General features: G+C 54.4%; 1 protein-coding gene across 1 annotated transcript in view; it reads right to left on the reverse strand.

Annotated features, from left to right (window-relative positions):
• The window catches only part of SHROOM2 (shroom family member 2), a 94291-nt gene extending 90740 nt beyond the window's left edge, over nt 1–3551 (reverse strand). Inside the window, exon 1 of the mRNA XM_060182692.1 lies at nt 3217–3551. Coding sequence (XP_060038675.1) covers nt 3217–3360 — 144 coding nt within the window. The 5' untranslated portion in view covers nt 3361–3551. The remainder of the gene's footprint in view (nt 1–3216) is intronic.
• Between the last annotated feature and the right edge of the window lie 13528 nt (nt 3552–17079).

Raw genomic sequence — 17079 nt, forward strand, 5'->3', positions numbered from 1 at the left:
CCTGCAGGGGGGTCGCTTCACAGGCGGTGAAGCGGGTCTGCAGGTGTCTATCTTTCTCTCCCCCTCTCTGTCTTCCCCTCCTCTCTCCATTTCTCTCTGTCCTATCCAACAACAAACAACGTCAACGATGGCAATAATAATAACCGCAACGAGGCTACAACAACAAGGGCAACAAAAGGAGGAAAAAGTGGCCTCCAGGAGTGGTGGATTCATGGTGCAGGCGCAGAGCCCAGCAATAACCCTGGAGGAAAAAAAAAAAAAAAGAAAGAAAAGTGTGTCTGCCCTCCCATACAAGAGACCCCTGCATGTGAGACCCTACTGAGGGGAACTTGAGCCTGTATCCGAGGCCTCCAGCAGGCACTTGATAACAAGACTGTTCTGATGCAAACATGCTTCCACTACAATCACCTGAATGAGCCGGAAGGGGCTCAGAAGCCCAGGGGGAGGAAGAAGAATTAGCGCTTGGATAAAAGCTCGATTCTGGTGGGCCGTGGGCCCCAACAGCGTGTCTACTCTGTGAGTGGTCAGAAGCAGCCCTCACCCTCCACTCTTTTCTCCCGGTGCGTCAGTTCACCACCAGCGGCTGGACACAGAGCAAATAGCAATGATGACTCAATCCAGGAGACAGCACACGTATGTGAGAGCCATGCCAGCCAGCGGGAGTGAAGACAGCACAGACATTCAAGTGCTAGCACGCGCCTGTGTGGGCAGGGACCCACGTGCGTGGAAACGTGGCCCGTGCTCCCTCCTCAGCTGCCCTGAACCCTCCTCGTCCTCGGCACAGCAGTGGATTTCCAGTGGCTTTGGAACAGTCGTCAGAAAACATAGCACGGGGGTTTGGCGGTACTGTGGCGGGTTAAACGCACATGACACGAAGCTCAAGGACCGGCGTAAGGAGCCTGGTTCGAGCCCCCGGCTCCCCACCTGCAGGGAAGTCGCTTCACAGGCGGTGAAGCAGGTCTGCAGGTGTCTGTCTTTCTCTCCCCCCTCTCTGTCTTCCCCTCCTCTCTCCATGTCTCTCTGTCCTATCCAACAGCAGCAGCAACAATGGCAACAACAACAATAATGACAACAAGGGCAACAAAATGGGAAAAATGGCCTCCAGGAGCAGTGGATTCAGGGTGCAGGCACTGACCCTCAAAAATAACCCTGAAGGCAGAAAACAAAAAGAAGAAAAAATAGAGCACAAGTTTGTAGGAGGGAGGAGGGGGGAAACACACAACACAAACCTCCCACACTCCCCTCCAAAAGCAGGCTGAGAGCTCCCCCAAGTAGCCAGACCCTCCCAAGGACCACAGCCTGCCTGATCCTGATTCTAGTACCAACCAGGCTGCCTGGACGGGAGGAAGCAGGCAGCCACGGAGGACACATGGGGCTGGGAAGGTTCCAACTTGGGGGGCCTGGAGAAGCCACTGCAGGGCTCCTTCCTACAGCTTCTGGTAAAACAACACAACTTTTAAAGTGTCCAGAGATTTTCCACTGTGTTACAGCAAGTGCGACCCCAGAACAAGGCCTCCCCTTGAGTCAGTCAGCTTTGCTGAGCCAACGGCTGTGCAGGTGAGTCTGAGGAAGTACTTGCTGAGTCTTGGGGCCATTTTTTTCTTTCAGGGGAGATCTGAGTACCCAGCCTGTACCTCAAGTCTGAGAATGAGACAATGAGGGGGGAGCTTCTGGGCGAGACACACCCCAGGCCCTGGGTTCCTTCCCTGCCACCAGGGATTTGCAGAGGAATACAAGAGCACCTGCTTTCTGGAACACATACAACCTTCTCCCAAGCGCACAACGGGAGGCTGGAAATTCACAAACCCAAAACCCACAGGGAAGCATCCGAAAGCCTGCAGTCAACACACACACACACCCCACTTCCCCAACTCATCGACACACACACACACCCAACTCCCCAAACTCACCGACACACACACACACACCACTTCCCAAACTCACCGACACACACACACACCACTTCCCAAACTCACCGACACACACACACATACACCCCACTTCCCAAACTCACCGACACACACACACACCCAACTTCCCAAACTCACCGACACACACACACACACACCCAACTTCCCAAACTCACCGACACACACACACATACACCCCACTTCCCAAACTCACCGACACACACACACACACCACTTCCCAAACTCAGCGACACACACACATACACCCCACTTCCCAAACTCACCGACACACACACACACACACACACACCCCACTTCCCAAACTCACCGACACACACAAACCCAACTTCCCAAACTCACCGAGACACACACACACACACACACCTCACTTCCCAAACTCACGGACACACACACAGACCCCACTTCCCAAACTCACCGACACACACACACACACACACACTTCCCAAACTCACCGACACACACACACACACACACACACACACACACACACCCCATTTCCCAAACTCGCCAACAGACAGCCGGGCAAGGCAGGAATCACCTCCCAGCCCCCTCCGTGGCCTACCCAGAAAGGGGAGGGCGCACAGGGAGGAGGCAGAGGAAACCTACCAAGTCACCTTGGACGACGCCAGGCATTTCTACATTTTAAAGAGGACTTTGTCCCGGGTTATGAACGCAGCCCAAGCCTTCCCGCAGAAAGGGCCGGAGGCGGCGGCGGAGTCGCGGTGGAGGGTATTTATTTACAACTGGAAGGAAGCGGGGCGCACAGTGTACAGGCAAGCAGCTATCAAGATGGGTTCTCTGTTTGCAGACCGGAGAGTTCAACATTTCCCAGACAGTGCATGCATGCACACACACACACACACACACACACACACACACACACACACACACACACCATTCATACAGGCATCTGCTTCCTTAGGAAGCGGGGGATTCCGGCTCCAAAGCTGGGGCCGCTCTGCAGGAGCGGGGCGCACCGGGCTGGCGCCAACGAACCCTGAATATTGATGGGGGGCTGGTGGGCAGCAGCTGCGCCACTGCGCTTCAAGGCCAGTTGAGGGGGGTGGGTAGGTGGGCTCCCCAGGTGTGGAGGCTCCTCTGCACCTCACCACAGGTGCAGGCCGCGGTCCAAGGCCAGCAGAGCTGGAGGACCCTGCCGGGTGGCTCCGTCCAAATGGAGAGGACTCGGACCCGGAGTCGCTGCAAGTGCCCCCCGCACGCCCCAGCCCTCGGGCCTCCCCCGGCGAGGAGCAGCCCCCGCCCCAGCCCCAGCCCCCAGCCCTACCTTGGTGATGACCAGCGGCTCCCCGTGTTCGCGGCCGCCCTTGAGGGTGAAGCCCCAGGGGGCGCCGCCGCTCAGCCGCACCTCCACCAGGCGCTCGGCGGCCGCCGGCCGATCGGGGCGCGCGCGGGGCTCGGGGACCTCCATGGCGCGCCCCGGACCCGGACCCCGACCCGGACCCGGACCCGGACCCGGACCCGGACCCCGACCCCGACCAGCCGCGGGCTCAGCTCCGGCCAGCGCCGCGCTCGGCGGGAAGTGCCGGCCGGCGGCGGGAGGGACCGACCGATCTAGGGAAGGACAGAGGGAGGAGGAGACAGGGAGGTGAGAGGGAGCCCAGCAAGAGGGGCCCAGCCCCGAGGAGGGCGGGGCGGGAGCGCAAGGGCGGGGGCTCAGAGGACCCGGTGAGCGCAGGGAGGGGACAAGGAGCAGGGGGCGGGGCAGGGGCAGGGGGCGGGGGGACCAGGAGCAGGGGGGCCGTGCAGGAACAGGGGGCGGGGGGACCAGGAGCAGGGGGGCGGGGCAGGAACAGGGGGCGGGGGGACCAGGAGCAGGGGGCGGGGCAGGGGCAGGGGGCGGGGGGACCAGGAGCAGAGGGCGGTGCAGGGACAGGGGGAGGGGGGGACCAGGAGCAGGGGGCGGGGCAGGGGCAGGGGGCGGGGGGACCAGGAGCAGAGGGCGGTGCAGGGACAGGGGGAGGGGGGGACCAGGAGCAGGGGGGCGGGGCAGGGGCAGGGGGCGGGGGGACCAGGAGCAGAGGGCGGTGCAGGGACAGGGGGAGGGGGGGGACCAGGAGCAGGGGGGCGGGGCAGGGGGCGGGGGGAGGTGGAAGAAGAAGGGGGCGGGGCGCAGGGGCTAGGGGGACAAGGAACTGGGGGGCGGGGCGCAGGGGCAAGGGGGCGGGGTACCAGGAGTAGGGGGGGACGAGTGCAGGGGCAGGGGGCCAAGAAGCAGGGGGACGGTGCAGGGGCAAGGGGAGGGGGGAGGGGCATGGGACGGAGTGCAGGGGTAGGGGGCGCGTGCACAAGAAGCAGGGACAGAGGGGAAAGGAGCAGGGGGCGGGGCGCAGGAAACGGGCGGGGCAAGCGCAGAGGGCGGGGGGCGCAGGGGTCTCAGGGGCGGGGCGAGGCCAGGAGGCGGGGCGAGCGAAAGGGCGGGCAAAACACCGAGGGGGCCGGGGCGCACACGGGGGGCGGTGGGCGCAGGGGTGGGGACACCCCCAGGGGGGCCAGAGCACCCGGGCCGGGCGAGGCTGGGGGGCGGCCTACCCCGAAAGGGTCGGGTGCACAGGATGAGGGGCGACACTAGGGTGCGGGGAGGGGGACACCCCGGGGAGGGGCGGGGGCGCAGGGGGAGCCCTGGGGTGTCAGACTCAGGCCGCTCCGAGCACCCCCTCCCCACAAGGACCCCCAGACTCGCACGTAGGCCGGGGCGCCGGGAGCCAGTGTGCCGGGGAGGTGGGCGCCATGGAGGCGCGGCAGGTGAGGCGGCGGGCTGCCGTAGGTGAAACTGGACCCTCCCTGCCTCTCCCTGCGCTGGGTGGCGGGGTCCCAGCTGATGCCAAGAACCCCCATCCCCGCCCACCACGTCCCTCGTTGCGCCTGGAGGTGGGGCGCAGGTGAGGCCGCCCCCCGCAACCAGCTTCCCCCTCCCCCCCCTGCGCAGGGAGTCTGGGGCGCAGGTGAGGCCGCCCCCCCAGCCCACTTCCCCCCCTGCGCCTGGAGGTTGGGGGCGCAGGTGAGGTCGCCCCCCCCAACCCGCTTCCCCCGCTGCGCAGGGAGTTGGGGCGCAGGTGAGGCCGCAACCCGCTTCCCCCTCCCCCGCTGCACAGGGAGGTGGGGGCGCAGGTGAGGCCGCCCTCCCAATTCACTTCCCCCTGCGCAGGGAGGTTGGGGCGCAGATGTGGCCGCCTCCCCAATCCTCTGCCCCTCCTGCGCAGGGAGGTCGGGGCGCAGGTGAGGCCGCCCTCCAACCCGCTTCCCCAGCTGCGCCTGGAGGTTGGGGGCGCAGGTGAGGCCGCCCCCCGCAACCAACTTCCCCCCCCTGCGCGGGGAGGTTGGGGCGCAGGTGAGGCCGCCCTCCCAACCCGCTTCCCCCGCTGCGCAGGGAGGTGGGGGCGCAGGTGAGGTCGCCCCCCCCAACCTGCTTCCCCCGCTGCGCAGGGAGTTTGGGGCGCAGGTGAGGCCGCAACCCGCTTCCCCCTCCCCCCCTGCGCAGGGAAGTTGGGGCGCAGGTGAGGCCGCCCTCCCAACCCGCTTCCCCCGCTGCGCAGGGAGGTGGGGGCGCAGGTGAGGCCGCCCTCCCAACCCACTTCCCCCTGCGCAGGGAGGTTGGGGCGCATATGAGGCCGCCTCCCCAATCCGCTGCCCCTCCTGCGCAGGGAGGTCTGGGCGCAGGTGAGGCCGCCCTCCAACCCGCTTCCCCAGCTGTGCCTGGAGGTTGGGGGCGCAGGTGAGGCCGCCCCCCCGCAACCAACTTCCCCCCCCCCCTGCGCAGGGAGGTTGGGGCGCAGGTGAGGCCGGAAGCGCGGGGGCGTGTCCAGGTAGAGACCGGAGGATGCTGACAGCCCGGCGCCCTTGCTGGGAGCCGGTGCTCGGAGCGGCCTGGGGCATCCCACCCATCCTTAGCAGGCGGCCCGGAGGAGGGGGCGCGGAACTCGCTCCCCCTGCGCGCACAGCCTGGCGCGTTTGTCCCTGTCTCCATCCGGGGTTGGGAAAGGACCCGCGATCCAAGCTTTGCCAACAAAGCACGAGTGTCCCCCGGAGTGCCCGCACACAGCAGCTCTATCCAAGTTCGCCTCTGCACATACCTGGCACAGCAGAGCTGAAGGTCCTGGGGGTCTGGTCCGGTGAGGGAGGGGCCGCTCTTCATCTCCAAGGAGGAGAGAGCTGAGCTCCATGGGCAGAAATGGGCAGGGGCTTCTCTCCAATGGAGGCGCGGGCACCCAAGGCTCAGGCATGCTGGTGCGCGACACCCACAGGCAAGGAGGCAAGGGGCAGCCATCCCAGGCGTGGTCTGGGCCTTAGCTTTTGCTGCCAGGCCTTGGGACTTTATACCTGCACAGTTCAACCACTTTTTTGTTTTAAATATTTTTATTTATTTCCTTTATGTTGGTCTTGTTTTTATTGTAGTTTTTATTCTTGTTTTTTTTAATTGATGTCGTTGTTGTTGGATAGGACAGAGAAATGGAGAGAGGAGAGGAAGACAGAGAGGGAGAGAGAAAGACAGACACCTGCAGACCTGCTTCACCGCCTGTGAAGCGACTCCCCTGCAAGTGGGGAGCCGGTGGCTCGAACAGGGATCCTTAAGCTGGTCCTTTGCGCTTTGCCCCCCACTCCCCACCTGCAGTGGAGACACTTCACAAGGGATGAAGCAGGTCTGCAGGTGTCTCTCTGTCTCTCTTCCGCTCTACCCTCCCCCCTTCTCTCTCAATTTCTTTCTGTCCTATTCAGAAAAATGCAGTGGATTCATAGTGCTGGCACAGAGCCCCAGCGATAACCCTGGAAGCAAAAAGAAAAAAAAAGAGGGGGGTCGGGCAGTGGCGCAGTGAGTTAAGCGCATGTGGCGCAAAGCGCAGGGCTTAAGGATCCCGGTTCGAGCCCCGGGCTCCCCACCTGCAGGGGAGTCGCTTCACAGGTGGTGAAGCAGGTCTGCAGATGTCTGTCTTTCTCTCCCCCTCTCTGTCTTCCCCTCCTCTCTCCATTTCTCTCTGTCCTATCCAACAACGAACAACATCAACAATGGCAATAATAGTAACCACAAGGAGGCTACAACAACAAGGGCAACGAAAAGGGGGAAAAAATGGCCTCCAGGAGCAGTGGATTCATGGTGCAGGCACCGAGCCCAGCAATAACCCTGGAGGGAAAAAAAGAAAGAAAAAAGTGGGTAAAAGGGCTGGAGAGACACTTCACCAGGTGAGTTGTGCCCCTTGCCATGAAGGGTGACTTAGCTTCACGTGAGAGGCACCATGGCCCTGGAGGAAGTGTGAGTGCTGTAGTGTGTCTCTCTCTCTTTGTCTCTCTCCGGAGTCTGGATGTAAAAGTAGCAAAAAAGGAAGAAAAAAGTGGATGGAGGGTGGAGATGTAGCCCAGTGGGACAGGATAAGGCTTACAGGTCTAAAGCCCCCAATTTGTATTTTATTTATATTTATTATACTTGATAGGACAGACAGAAATTGAGAGGGCAGGGGAGACCAAGACACTTGGGGAGTCCCAGCAGTGGCACACCAGGTTAAGCACACATCCCACGAAGCACAATGACCAGTGCAAGGATCCTGGTTCAGGCCCCTGGCTTCCCACCCACAAGGGGTGTGGGGGGGGGGGGTCGCTTCACACGTGGTGAAGCAGGTCTGCAGGTATCTATCTTTCTTTTTTTTTTTTTAAAAAAAAATTATTCCCTTTTGTTGCCCTTGTTTTATTGTTGTAAGTTATTATTATTGTTGTTATTGATGTTGTTGGATAGGACAGAGAGAAATGGAGAGAGGAGGGGAAGACAGGAGGAGAGAAAGATAGACACCTGCAGACCTGCTTCACCACTCGTGATGCAATCCCCCTACAGGTGGATCAAACCGGGATCCTTACACCGGTGCTTGTGCTTTGTGCCACTTGTGCTTAAACCGCTGTGCTACCACCCAACTCCCCAGGTATCTATCTTTCTTTCTCCCTCTCTATCTTTCCCTCCCCTCTCAATTTCTCTCTGTCAAATCCAAAAAAAATTTTGAAAAACAAATGGCCACAAGAGTGCCCCAACATAACCCTGAAGGTGAGAGAGAGAGAGAGACTTGCAGCCCTGCTTCACCACTCATGAAGCTCCCCCACTGCAGGTGGGGAATGAGGGCTCAAACCTGGTCCTTGTACATGATAATAAGTGTGATTAGCCAAGTATGTGACGACCCAACCCCTGCTTTCACCTTTCAGAGCAGAAGCTCAGTTTCTAGAAGACCTTTGAATGTGGCCTTTTCCCAAAGGCCACCTCTAGCCATACCCTCTGGATTCCCACCCTTGGTCAGTATAAACACGGCCACCTGGCTGGCTAAGCCATGCTCTTCAAGCCCCAAGCAGAGCTGAACCTGCCCCTGACGACACCCTCCTGCCCCTAACCACACTCCACAGGGGATCTTGCTGGTTGAGAGGGCCGCACACCTGGAGGAGACACTCATGGTTATGGAGATCACTGCTGGAATTTGCACCATGGGGCCCAGTGTCTTAAAAAAAATTTTTTTTAATGTCATTATTTATTATTGGATAGAGACAGCCAGAAATTGAGAACAGGAGGGAAGATAGACAGGGAGACAGACAGAGAGACACCTGCAGCCCTGCTTCACCACTCTCAAAGCTTTCCCCCTGCAGGTGGGGACTGGGGGCTCGAACCCGGGTCCTTGCACACTGTGACATGTGCGCTCAGCTAGGTGCGCCACCACCTGGCCCCCTTTTTTTAAATGCTTTTTCAAAATTTAATTTATTTTCCCTTTTTTATTGTTGTTGTAGTTATTATTTTTGTTGTTAAATAAACTGGTCTGGGAGGTGGCGCAGTAGATAAGGCATTGGACTCAAGCATGAGGTCCTGAGTTCAATCCCCGGCAGCACATGTACCAGAATGATGTCTGGTTCTTTCTCTCTCTCCTATCATTTCTCATGAATAAATAAATAAAAATCTTAAAAACAATAAATGAATAGAGGGAGAGAGACATCTGTAGCCCTGATACACTGCTTACAAAGCTTCCCTCCTGCAGGTGGGGAGCGGAGACTTGAACTTGAATCCTTCTGTGGGGTTGGAGGAGAGCCCCAAATATTGAGAGCAGCTGTTGGCCCGAAGGCCTCCTGATGTTGAGGACATGACTTCCAGGGTCTCTCTCCGGGACATGCACAGGGCAGCAAGTGCCTGTCTGTGGGCCCCTGTCCCTCCACTTTCGTGACCATGGCCGAGTGTCCTCCCGAATAAAGCAGACAGACCAGAAAACCAGCAGGGTGGGACTGAAAGCTGGGCAAGACGTGAACTGGCGCACAGTGCCAACTCACGGCGAGTAGCCATGGACTAATGGGGATGTTGGTTTAATACCCACCCTCTCTCAGAGCAACCGCCCACCCCACCTTTGCCCTGCCTGTCCCCTCGCCCCTCCTTGTTCTCCAAGGCCCTGCTTTTCAATCTGTGTCTTTTCTAAGCTCCTTGGAGCTTTCTCTGCTGAAGTGGGGACTACTAGCCTTCTCTGCTGAAGTGGGGACTACTAGCTTTCTCTGCTGAAGTGGGGACTACTAGCCTTCTCTGCTGAAGTGGGGACTGTGCTCAGAGTAGTGCAGGCACCGAGCCCCAGAAATAACCCTGGAGGCAAAAAACAAAGCATCTGAAGTTTCAAAAGCCATGGTTATTACCCTCCTTTGACACCAATATCCTTTCAGACTGAAGGGGAAAATGCACTTCTGCCATTTCTGTTAGCAGATGGGTAATTAAGGCTGCTTCTGAACCAGACAAGGTGCATCAAATGTCCCTTGTGCTCCTGGACTGGCAGACTTCTTTCCTTTTTTTTAATTTTTTTCCTTTTCTGAGAGATACAGAAAGACCAGAGCACTGCTCAACTCTGGCTGATGGTGGTGCTGGGGATTGAACCTGGGACTTCAAAGCCTCAGGCATGAAAGCCTTTTTGGATAACCATTATGCTGTCCCCCACAGCCCCTAAAATTTCTTTCTTTCATTATTATTTTTTTCTTCTTTCTTTTTAATTTTTATTTATTTTTTATATGTATTTGTTTTCCCTTTTGTTGCCCTTGTTGTTTTTCATTGTTCTCGTAGTTATTATTGTTGTTGTTATTGATGTCGTTGTTGTTGGTTAGGACAGAGAGAAATGGAGAAAGGAGGGGAAGACAGAGAGGGGGAGAGAAAGACAGACACCTGCAGACCTGCTTCACCGCCTGTGAAGCGATTCCCCTGCAGGTGGGGAGCCGGGGGCTCAAACCTGGATCCTTACACCGGTCCTTGCGCTTTGCACCACCTGTGCTTAACCTGCTGCGCTACCTCCCGACTCCCAGTTTCTCATAATTTCTTAACTTCTTTATTTCCATCTGTTCTATCAAATAAAATATAAGCAAAGCAAGAATGTAAAAAAAAGATTTTAAAAAGTCTAAATAAAGTATCTGTGTACCTCAAAGAAATTCCCTTTTTTTCTTTTTTTGCTTCCAAGCTTATGAATGGTGTTTGGTGCCTGCACTATGAAGCCACTGCTCCTGGTAGCCATCTTTTTTCCATTGTTGTTGTTATTGTTGGATAGGACAGAGAGAAGTTGAAAAAGGAGAGGGAGAGAAAGATTGACACCTGCAGACCTGCTTAACATTTATGAAGTGATGCTCCCGGCAGGCGGTGTGCTGGGGGCTTGAACTGGGATCCTCTTGTGGTTCCTACTATGTGCGCTTAACCTGATGCATCACTGCCTGGCCCGCTGAGCAACCTCTTAAGAATTACTCTTTGGGTGGGGGCCAGGCGGAGGCACACCTGCTTAAGTGCTGACATTACAGTGTGCAAGGACCCGGGTTCAAACCCCCGTTCCCCACCTGCAGTGGGAATGCTTCACAAGTGGAGGAGCAGGACCACAGGTGTCTGTCTTTCTCCCTTGTCGTATGCTTTACATTGGTTTGTTGTAGCCCTCCCCCGCCAAGAGAATTGGATCAGTCCAGTTAATTTCGCAGGCCCGCTTGGCCCCGCCCCAAGGAACCCCGGGAGAGGGTTCCTGAGTTCGAGAGTGCCAGAGTTGGAGAGTTCCTGAGTTCCAGAGTAAGAGAGAGAGTGCTTGTGCCGCCGCAAAGAGACAGCAGAGTTCTGTTTGGGGATTAGTTTGTCTTAGTTTATGAATCGTTGTTCCTGAATAAAGAAATACAGCTTCCCTGCCCAGCCGTTGTCTCCGCGTCTCTGTTACCCGCCGTGAAGCTAGCCCGGCCAGCCAGAGCCCGCCGAATTTTAACAACAAATGGCGCCCAACGTGGGGCTGACCTGCGCATCTCTCAGATAAGTAAAGACAATTTGGCTACCTATGCACTATGGCCTTCTCTTCTGCTTGTGAAGAGATCTCCAAAGGCCTCTGCTCTTTCTTCACGAGACTGTTTTGCTGTTTCTGGAACATTTATCTCTGGACCACTCTGTGGTTTCCACTCGCTCGGGCGAACTCAGAACAGCCAGCGGGAAGAGCCAGCGGGCGGGAGGCAAGGCACGGAGCTGCCGTTTCCACCTGGTTAAACAGCCAGCCAGCTGGCTGCGCCCAGACAACCCCGCGCACCGCGCCCGCAGCCCCGCAGCCCCGCAGCCCGCAGGAGGCCGACGCCAGCACACAAGAGCCCCTGGAGCCCGAGGCCAACACGCAAGATCCCGAGGCCAACACGCAAGAGCCCGAGGCCAGCCCACAGGAGCCGGCTCTCCACCGCGTGGCACAGGGCACTGGACGCGTGATCCCTCCATGCTGCTCGGCCACTGCGAACAGGGCAGCAGACATGGCAGGGCCATGGGGCAGGGCCGCGGCGGCCTATTATGGCCGCCACCCCTGGGCACCTAGGCCCACACCTTCTACAATGGTGGCCTGCCTGCCCTCTTTCTATGAATTCTGGAATGATCCCGGACCCCTGGGCTCCCTGCCAAAACTGGGCACACAAGATCTCCAGCTGCCGGTCCGGTCTGAAGGCAGACAAGCTGGAGTACGCAGAGATTTGTGCAGAGATCGCAACCTGCAATTCCTAGAAGTGGAGCTGCACGGGAAGCCACCTCCGGATGGTGAACCCCCCCCCCCCAACAACTAAGACAGTACAGATTTAAATTCGTGTTTAAAATGACATGTCTTCATAACAAAGGTTTCTCTCCTTGTGTATTAATGACCATGTTTATGTGTATGTTTAAAGTTTGGTAAACAGTAGCTTTAAGGCTAAATTCTTACTAGTCAAAGTTAAATGAAAAAGGTTTTCAATGTAATTCTCATAAAGATAAAATTAACTTACATTTAAAGTCTAAGGTAAAAATTAGTTAACAATCAATATATTTTAAATAAGTTAGTCTAAACAAAAGGTTAAATAGACTTGTTGATATGTAAAACACTACCTTCTCTATTAGAAATGGTAGATCGCACAATGGCTATGCTAATTATTCTCATGCCTGAGGTTTCCTCTCCGGCCCACACCTAGGGTGTGTCTCCATCTTGAATGGGTGTAACAAAAGGTTAAAAGACATTGTTGATATGTAAAAGTCTCAAATTCCTTCTCTATTAGAAACGTTGGATCGTGCAGTAGATATGCTAATAACAAGTTTTGTCTCGTAAGTAAGTTGCAGCCAGCTGCCTTTGGGACTCTAGGCCATTCCCCACCCCCATACAAATGCCCGTCGAGGCAAGTAGCCCCCCAGAGGCAAGAAATGTATTTTTTTTTAAACTGATAAAGTTTAGCCCACAGAGACAGATATGGCCCCCTCAGGCCTTCCCTTGGCAACATGCTGGGTTTTGTTATATATGTTTCTGTCCACCCCACACCCTTGATACTGTAGTCATTTAGTTAAAAAGAAAAGGGGGAATTGTCGTATGCTTTACATTGGTTTGTTCTAGCCCTCCCCCGCCAAGAGAATTGGATCAGTCCAGTTAATTTCGCAGGCCCGCTTGGCCCCGCCCCAAGGAACCCCGGGAGAGGGTTCCTGAGTTCGAGAGTGCCAGAGTTGGAGAGTTCCTGAGTTCCAGAGTAAGAGAGAGAGTGCTTGTGCCACCACAAAGAGACAGCAGAGTTCTGTTTGGGGATTAGTTTGTCTTAGTTTATGAATCGTTGTTCCTGAATAAAGAAATACAGCTTCCCTGCCCAGCCGTTGTCTCCGTGTCTCTGTTACCCGCCGTGAAGCTAGCCCGGCCAGCCAGAGCCCGCCGAATTTTAACAACATTCCCTCTCTTTTTCTCCCCTCTCAACTTCTCTCTGTCTCTATCCAATAACAAATATTTCGGGAGCCGAGCTAGCCCCACCAGATGACAAGGTCATGGTACGGTTGGGGGGGAGGGAGGGCTCTAAAGTGAAACTGTGATGGACCCACCTTAATTGGGGACAAATTGCTTCCAGCTTCAGCCTTCTAATTCTAGTAAAAGGATACAGAAGTCTACGAGAAGTTACTGATTCTTTCTCAAATTGACCAATATCTTGTATGGGCCCTAAAAATGTTATTATTAGCAAATTCTTTGATTGGCTACAGATGAAACCTGTTATACAAGATTATTCACCACCTACTTCTGTTGCCAAAGTAAGACAAGTAAAAATACTATTAAGAAACAGTTAAATACTTGGTACAAGAAAATAAACGGTAGGCATTGGCTACTTGACTATGAATACAGATAAATATCTCCATAGCTTAAGCTTTAACTTGCTTGCTTTATTTTTTTTATTTTTTTAATATTTATTTTATTTATTTATTCCCTTTTGTTGCTCTTGTTGTTTTATTGTTGTAGTTATTATTGTTGTTGTGGTTGTTGGATAGGACAGAGAGAAATGGAGAGAGGAGGGGAAGACAGAGAGGAGGAGCGAAAGATAGACACCTGCAGACCTGCTTCACCGCCTGTGAAGCGACTCCCCTGCAGGTGGGGAGCCGGGGTTCGAACCAGGATCCTTATGCCGGTCCTTGTGCTTTGCGCCACCTGCGCTTAACCCGCTGCGCTACAGCCCGACTCCCTTAACTTGCTTGCTTTAAATAGTGGACATTATTGTAACCTTTTAATCTGGATAGGACTGTCTCCCATCTTGAAGCATGAATAAATATTACTTTAACATGACATTTTATTAATAGAATATTTTCGTTAGAATAGGAATAAACATTCCGTTGTGTAAGAGGAAAAGGTACAGCAATTAACGAAACTGAAATGATGGCCTTGAAATGTATCGTGAAAGGATCCTGGTTCAAGCCCCGGCTCCCCACCTGCAGGGGAGTCGCTTCACAGGCGGTGAAGCAGGTCTGCAGGTGTCTGTCTTTCTCTCCCCTTCTCTGTCTTCCCCTCCTCTCTCCATGTCTCTCTGTCCTCTCCAACAACGACAATAATAACTACAACAATAAAACAAGGGCAACAAAAGGGAATAAATAAATAGCAAAAAAAAAATTTTTTTTTTTAAAAGAATTGTATCGTGAAATGTACCAAACCATGGTAAAACGCCAGTTAACTGGAATGTGTTAGGTACAACTTTACGTAGCCCGCTATTTGTAAACAGCCTGCAAAAAATTTGCAAGCAGAGAGAATTCTGCCTTGCACTTGCACGCACAACATCTTGGTGGGTTTCCTCTCTCATGCGCCACTGACGCTGCCTGTCCTCGGGAAAACTCTGAGCCTGCCGAGGCTGGACCCCGGCAAAATATATTTTACAAATTGCTCTTAGAAAGCCATTTAGTCCAGGGAGCCAGGTGATGATGCACCTGGTTAAGCACTCACATTAACGGTGCACAAGGACCCAGGTTCAAGCCCCTGGTCCCCACCTGCAGGGAGAAAGCTTCATGAGTGGTGAAGCAGGACTGCAGGGGTCTCTTTCACTGTCTATCTTCTCCTCCCCTCCCAATTTCTTTCTGTCTCTATCCAATAATTAAAAAAATAAAAAATTTTTTAAAACATTTGAAAAAAAAAAGCCATTTAGTCCACCGGATATGCTGTCCTCACTGCTGCGATGATGTTTGTGGGATGGGCAGAAGTTTAGATGTAAAGGGGGTGCGTGTGTGTGTGTGTGTGTGTGTGTGTGTGTGTGTGTGTATTCATCTGCAGAGGTGAGGGCCTTGGTGTGTTTCGATCACTGACTCCTTGGTTTCCTCTGTAATTTTTTTTAATTTATTTTTTATTTAAGAAAGGATAAGTTAACAAAACCACAGGGTAGGAGGGGTACAACTCCACACAATTCCCACCACCCAATCTCCATATCCCACCCCCTCCCCTGATAGCTTTCCCATTCTCTATCCCGCTGGGAGCATGGACCCAGGGTCGTTGTGGGTTGCAGAAGGTGGAAGGTCTCTGGAGAAGGGCCTCTGGGGAAGCAGAGGCTGAGTCTCTGGGGAAGCAGAGCTCCAGGATGCATTGGCGGGGTCTTCAGTCCAGGGAAGCCTGGCCAGCATCCTGATGGCATCTGGAACCTGGTGGCTGAAAAGAGAGTTAACATACAAAGCCAAACAAATTGTTGAGCAATCATGGACCCAAAGCTTGGAATAGTGGAGAGGAAGTGTGAAGGGGGAATTCACTGCAAACTCTAGTATACTTCTGCTTTCAGGTATATATTTTACACTAGTTTATGGATACGTGTGAACATATGCTCTCTCTCACAGAACCTGGTCTATATCTAGGTTTTGGGACATTGTTAGAAATTGAACCACCTGGGATGGAATTAAGAGAATACTATGAAAGGAAAGGTCTCGCCCGAGTAATGAAGCTGAAAGGTTTGTCATTCCACACGTGAAGTCTCTGGACACAGTCTAAGCTGAAGCATGTTGAGGTGGCAATCGTTGCGTTGATTAGGTTGCGATCAGCAGATGCAATATTATTTGATATGGATTGGGAGAAGCATACGGGAAAGTGGGCCCTATCCTAAGGTTCCAGGACTGGGGGAAATATAGGCTCTATAGTGGAGATGTCAGGTTCCTGCTGTCTTAGGGTTCAAAAAGACAATGGATAGTTAATGTTATCACATTATTTGGTAATTGGGTTAACTTTGAAAAGTCCTTTTGTTAGGGTTTGCTGTATAGTACCCAGTATCTTGTATGTAGCTGTGCCATTGGTTGCTTCTGATGTAGTTTTTTTAATATTTATTCCCTTTTGTTGCCCTTGTTGTTTTATTGTTGAAGTTATTATTGTTGTTATTGATGTTGTCGTTGTTGGATAGGACAGAGAGAAATGGCGGGAGGAGGGGAAGACAGAGAGGGAGAGAGAAAGATAGACACCTGCAGACCTGCTTCACTGCCTGTGAAGCGACTCCCCTGCAGGTGGGGAGCCGGGGGACTGGAACCTTATGCTGGTCCTTGCGCTTTGCGCCACTTGTGCTTAACCCACTGCGCTACCACCCGACCCCCTCTGTAATTTTTAAATATATATTTTGCTTCCAGCGTTATTGCTAGGGCTTCATGCCTGCACTATGAATCCACTGCTCCTGGAGGCTATTTTTCCCATTTTGTTGCCCTTGTTATTACCCTTGTTGTTGTCATTGCTACTGTTGTTGTTGGATAGGACAGAGAGAAACGGAGAGAGGAGGGGAAGACAGAGAGGGAGAGAGAAAGACAGACACCTGCAGACCTATTTCACTGCCTGTGAAGTGACCCCCCTGCAGGTGGGGAGCCAGGGTCCCCAACCCAGATCGTTACCCTGGTCCTTGTGCCTCGCGCCATGTGCACTTAACCCGCTGCGCTACAGCCTGACTCCCCATTTCTTAATATTTTTTACTTTATAGCCTAGAGACAGAAATCGCATGGGAAAGGAGACCTGCTCCACCATTTGTGAAGCTTTCCCCCCTGCAAGTGGGGGCCGGAGGGCTTGAACTCGAGTCCTCAAGCATGGTGATATGTGTGTTTAACCAGGTGCACCACTGCTCACCTGCTGACCTGAAGGACAAACTCTCCCTTTGGTGATACCACCTTGGAGCCCCCATCACACTTGTGTCTCTGTGAGCCCTCAGTGAGCTGCTGCACACGGGATACCCATCCCCTGCCAGGGGCAGCTTGCAGGGGCGCAGTGAGCTGGGTGTAGGGGTGCCAGGCCTGGAGGCGGTGCAGGCACAGGCGGGCGCCTCCCTCCCGCAGCCCCGCCGCCGCCCTCGTGAGGCCTCGTGTCCCCGCCGGCGCCCGTCTGGGGGCGGGGGGTCGACACATGATGCTCCCCGCTGCACATGACCATTGCAAGGCGTGGCCCCTGCT

This window comes from Erinaceus europaeus, chromosome X (assembly GCF_950295315.1).
Source record: "Erinaceus europaeus chromosome X, mEriEur2.1, whole genome shotgun sequence".
Taxonomy (NCBI): Eukaryota; Metazoa; Chordata; class Mammalia; order Eulipotyphla; family Erinaceidae; genus Erinaceus; species Erinaceus europaeus.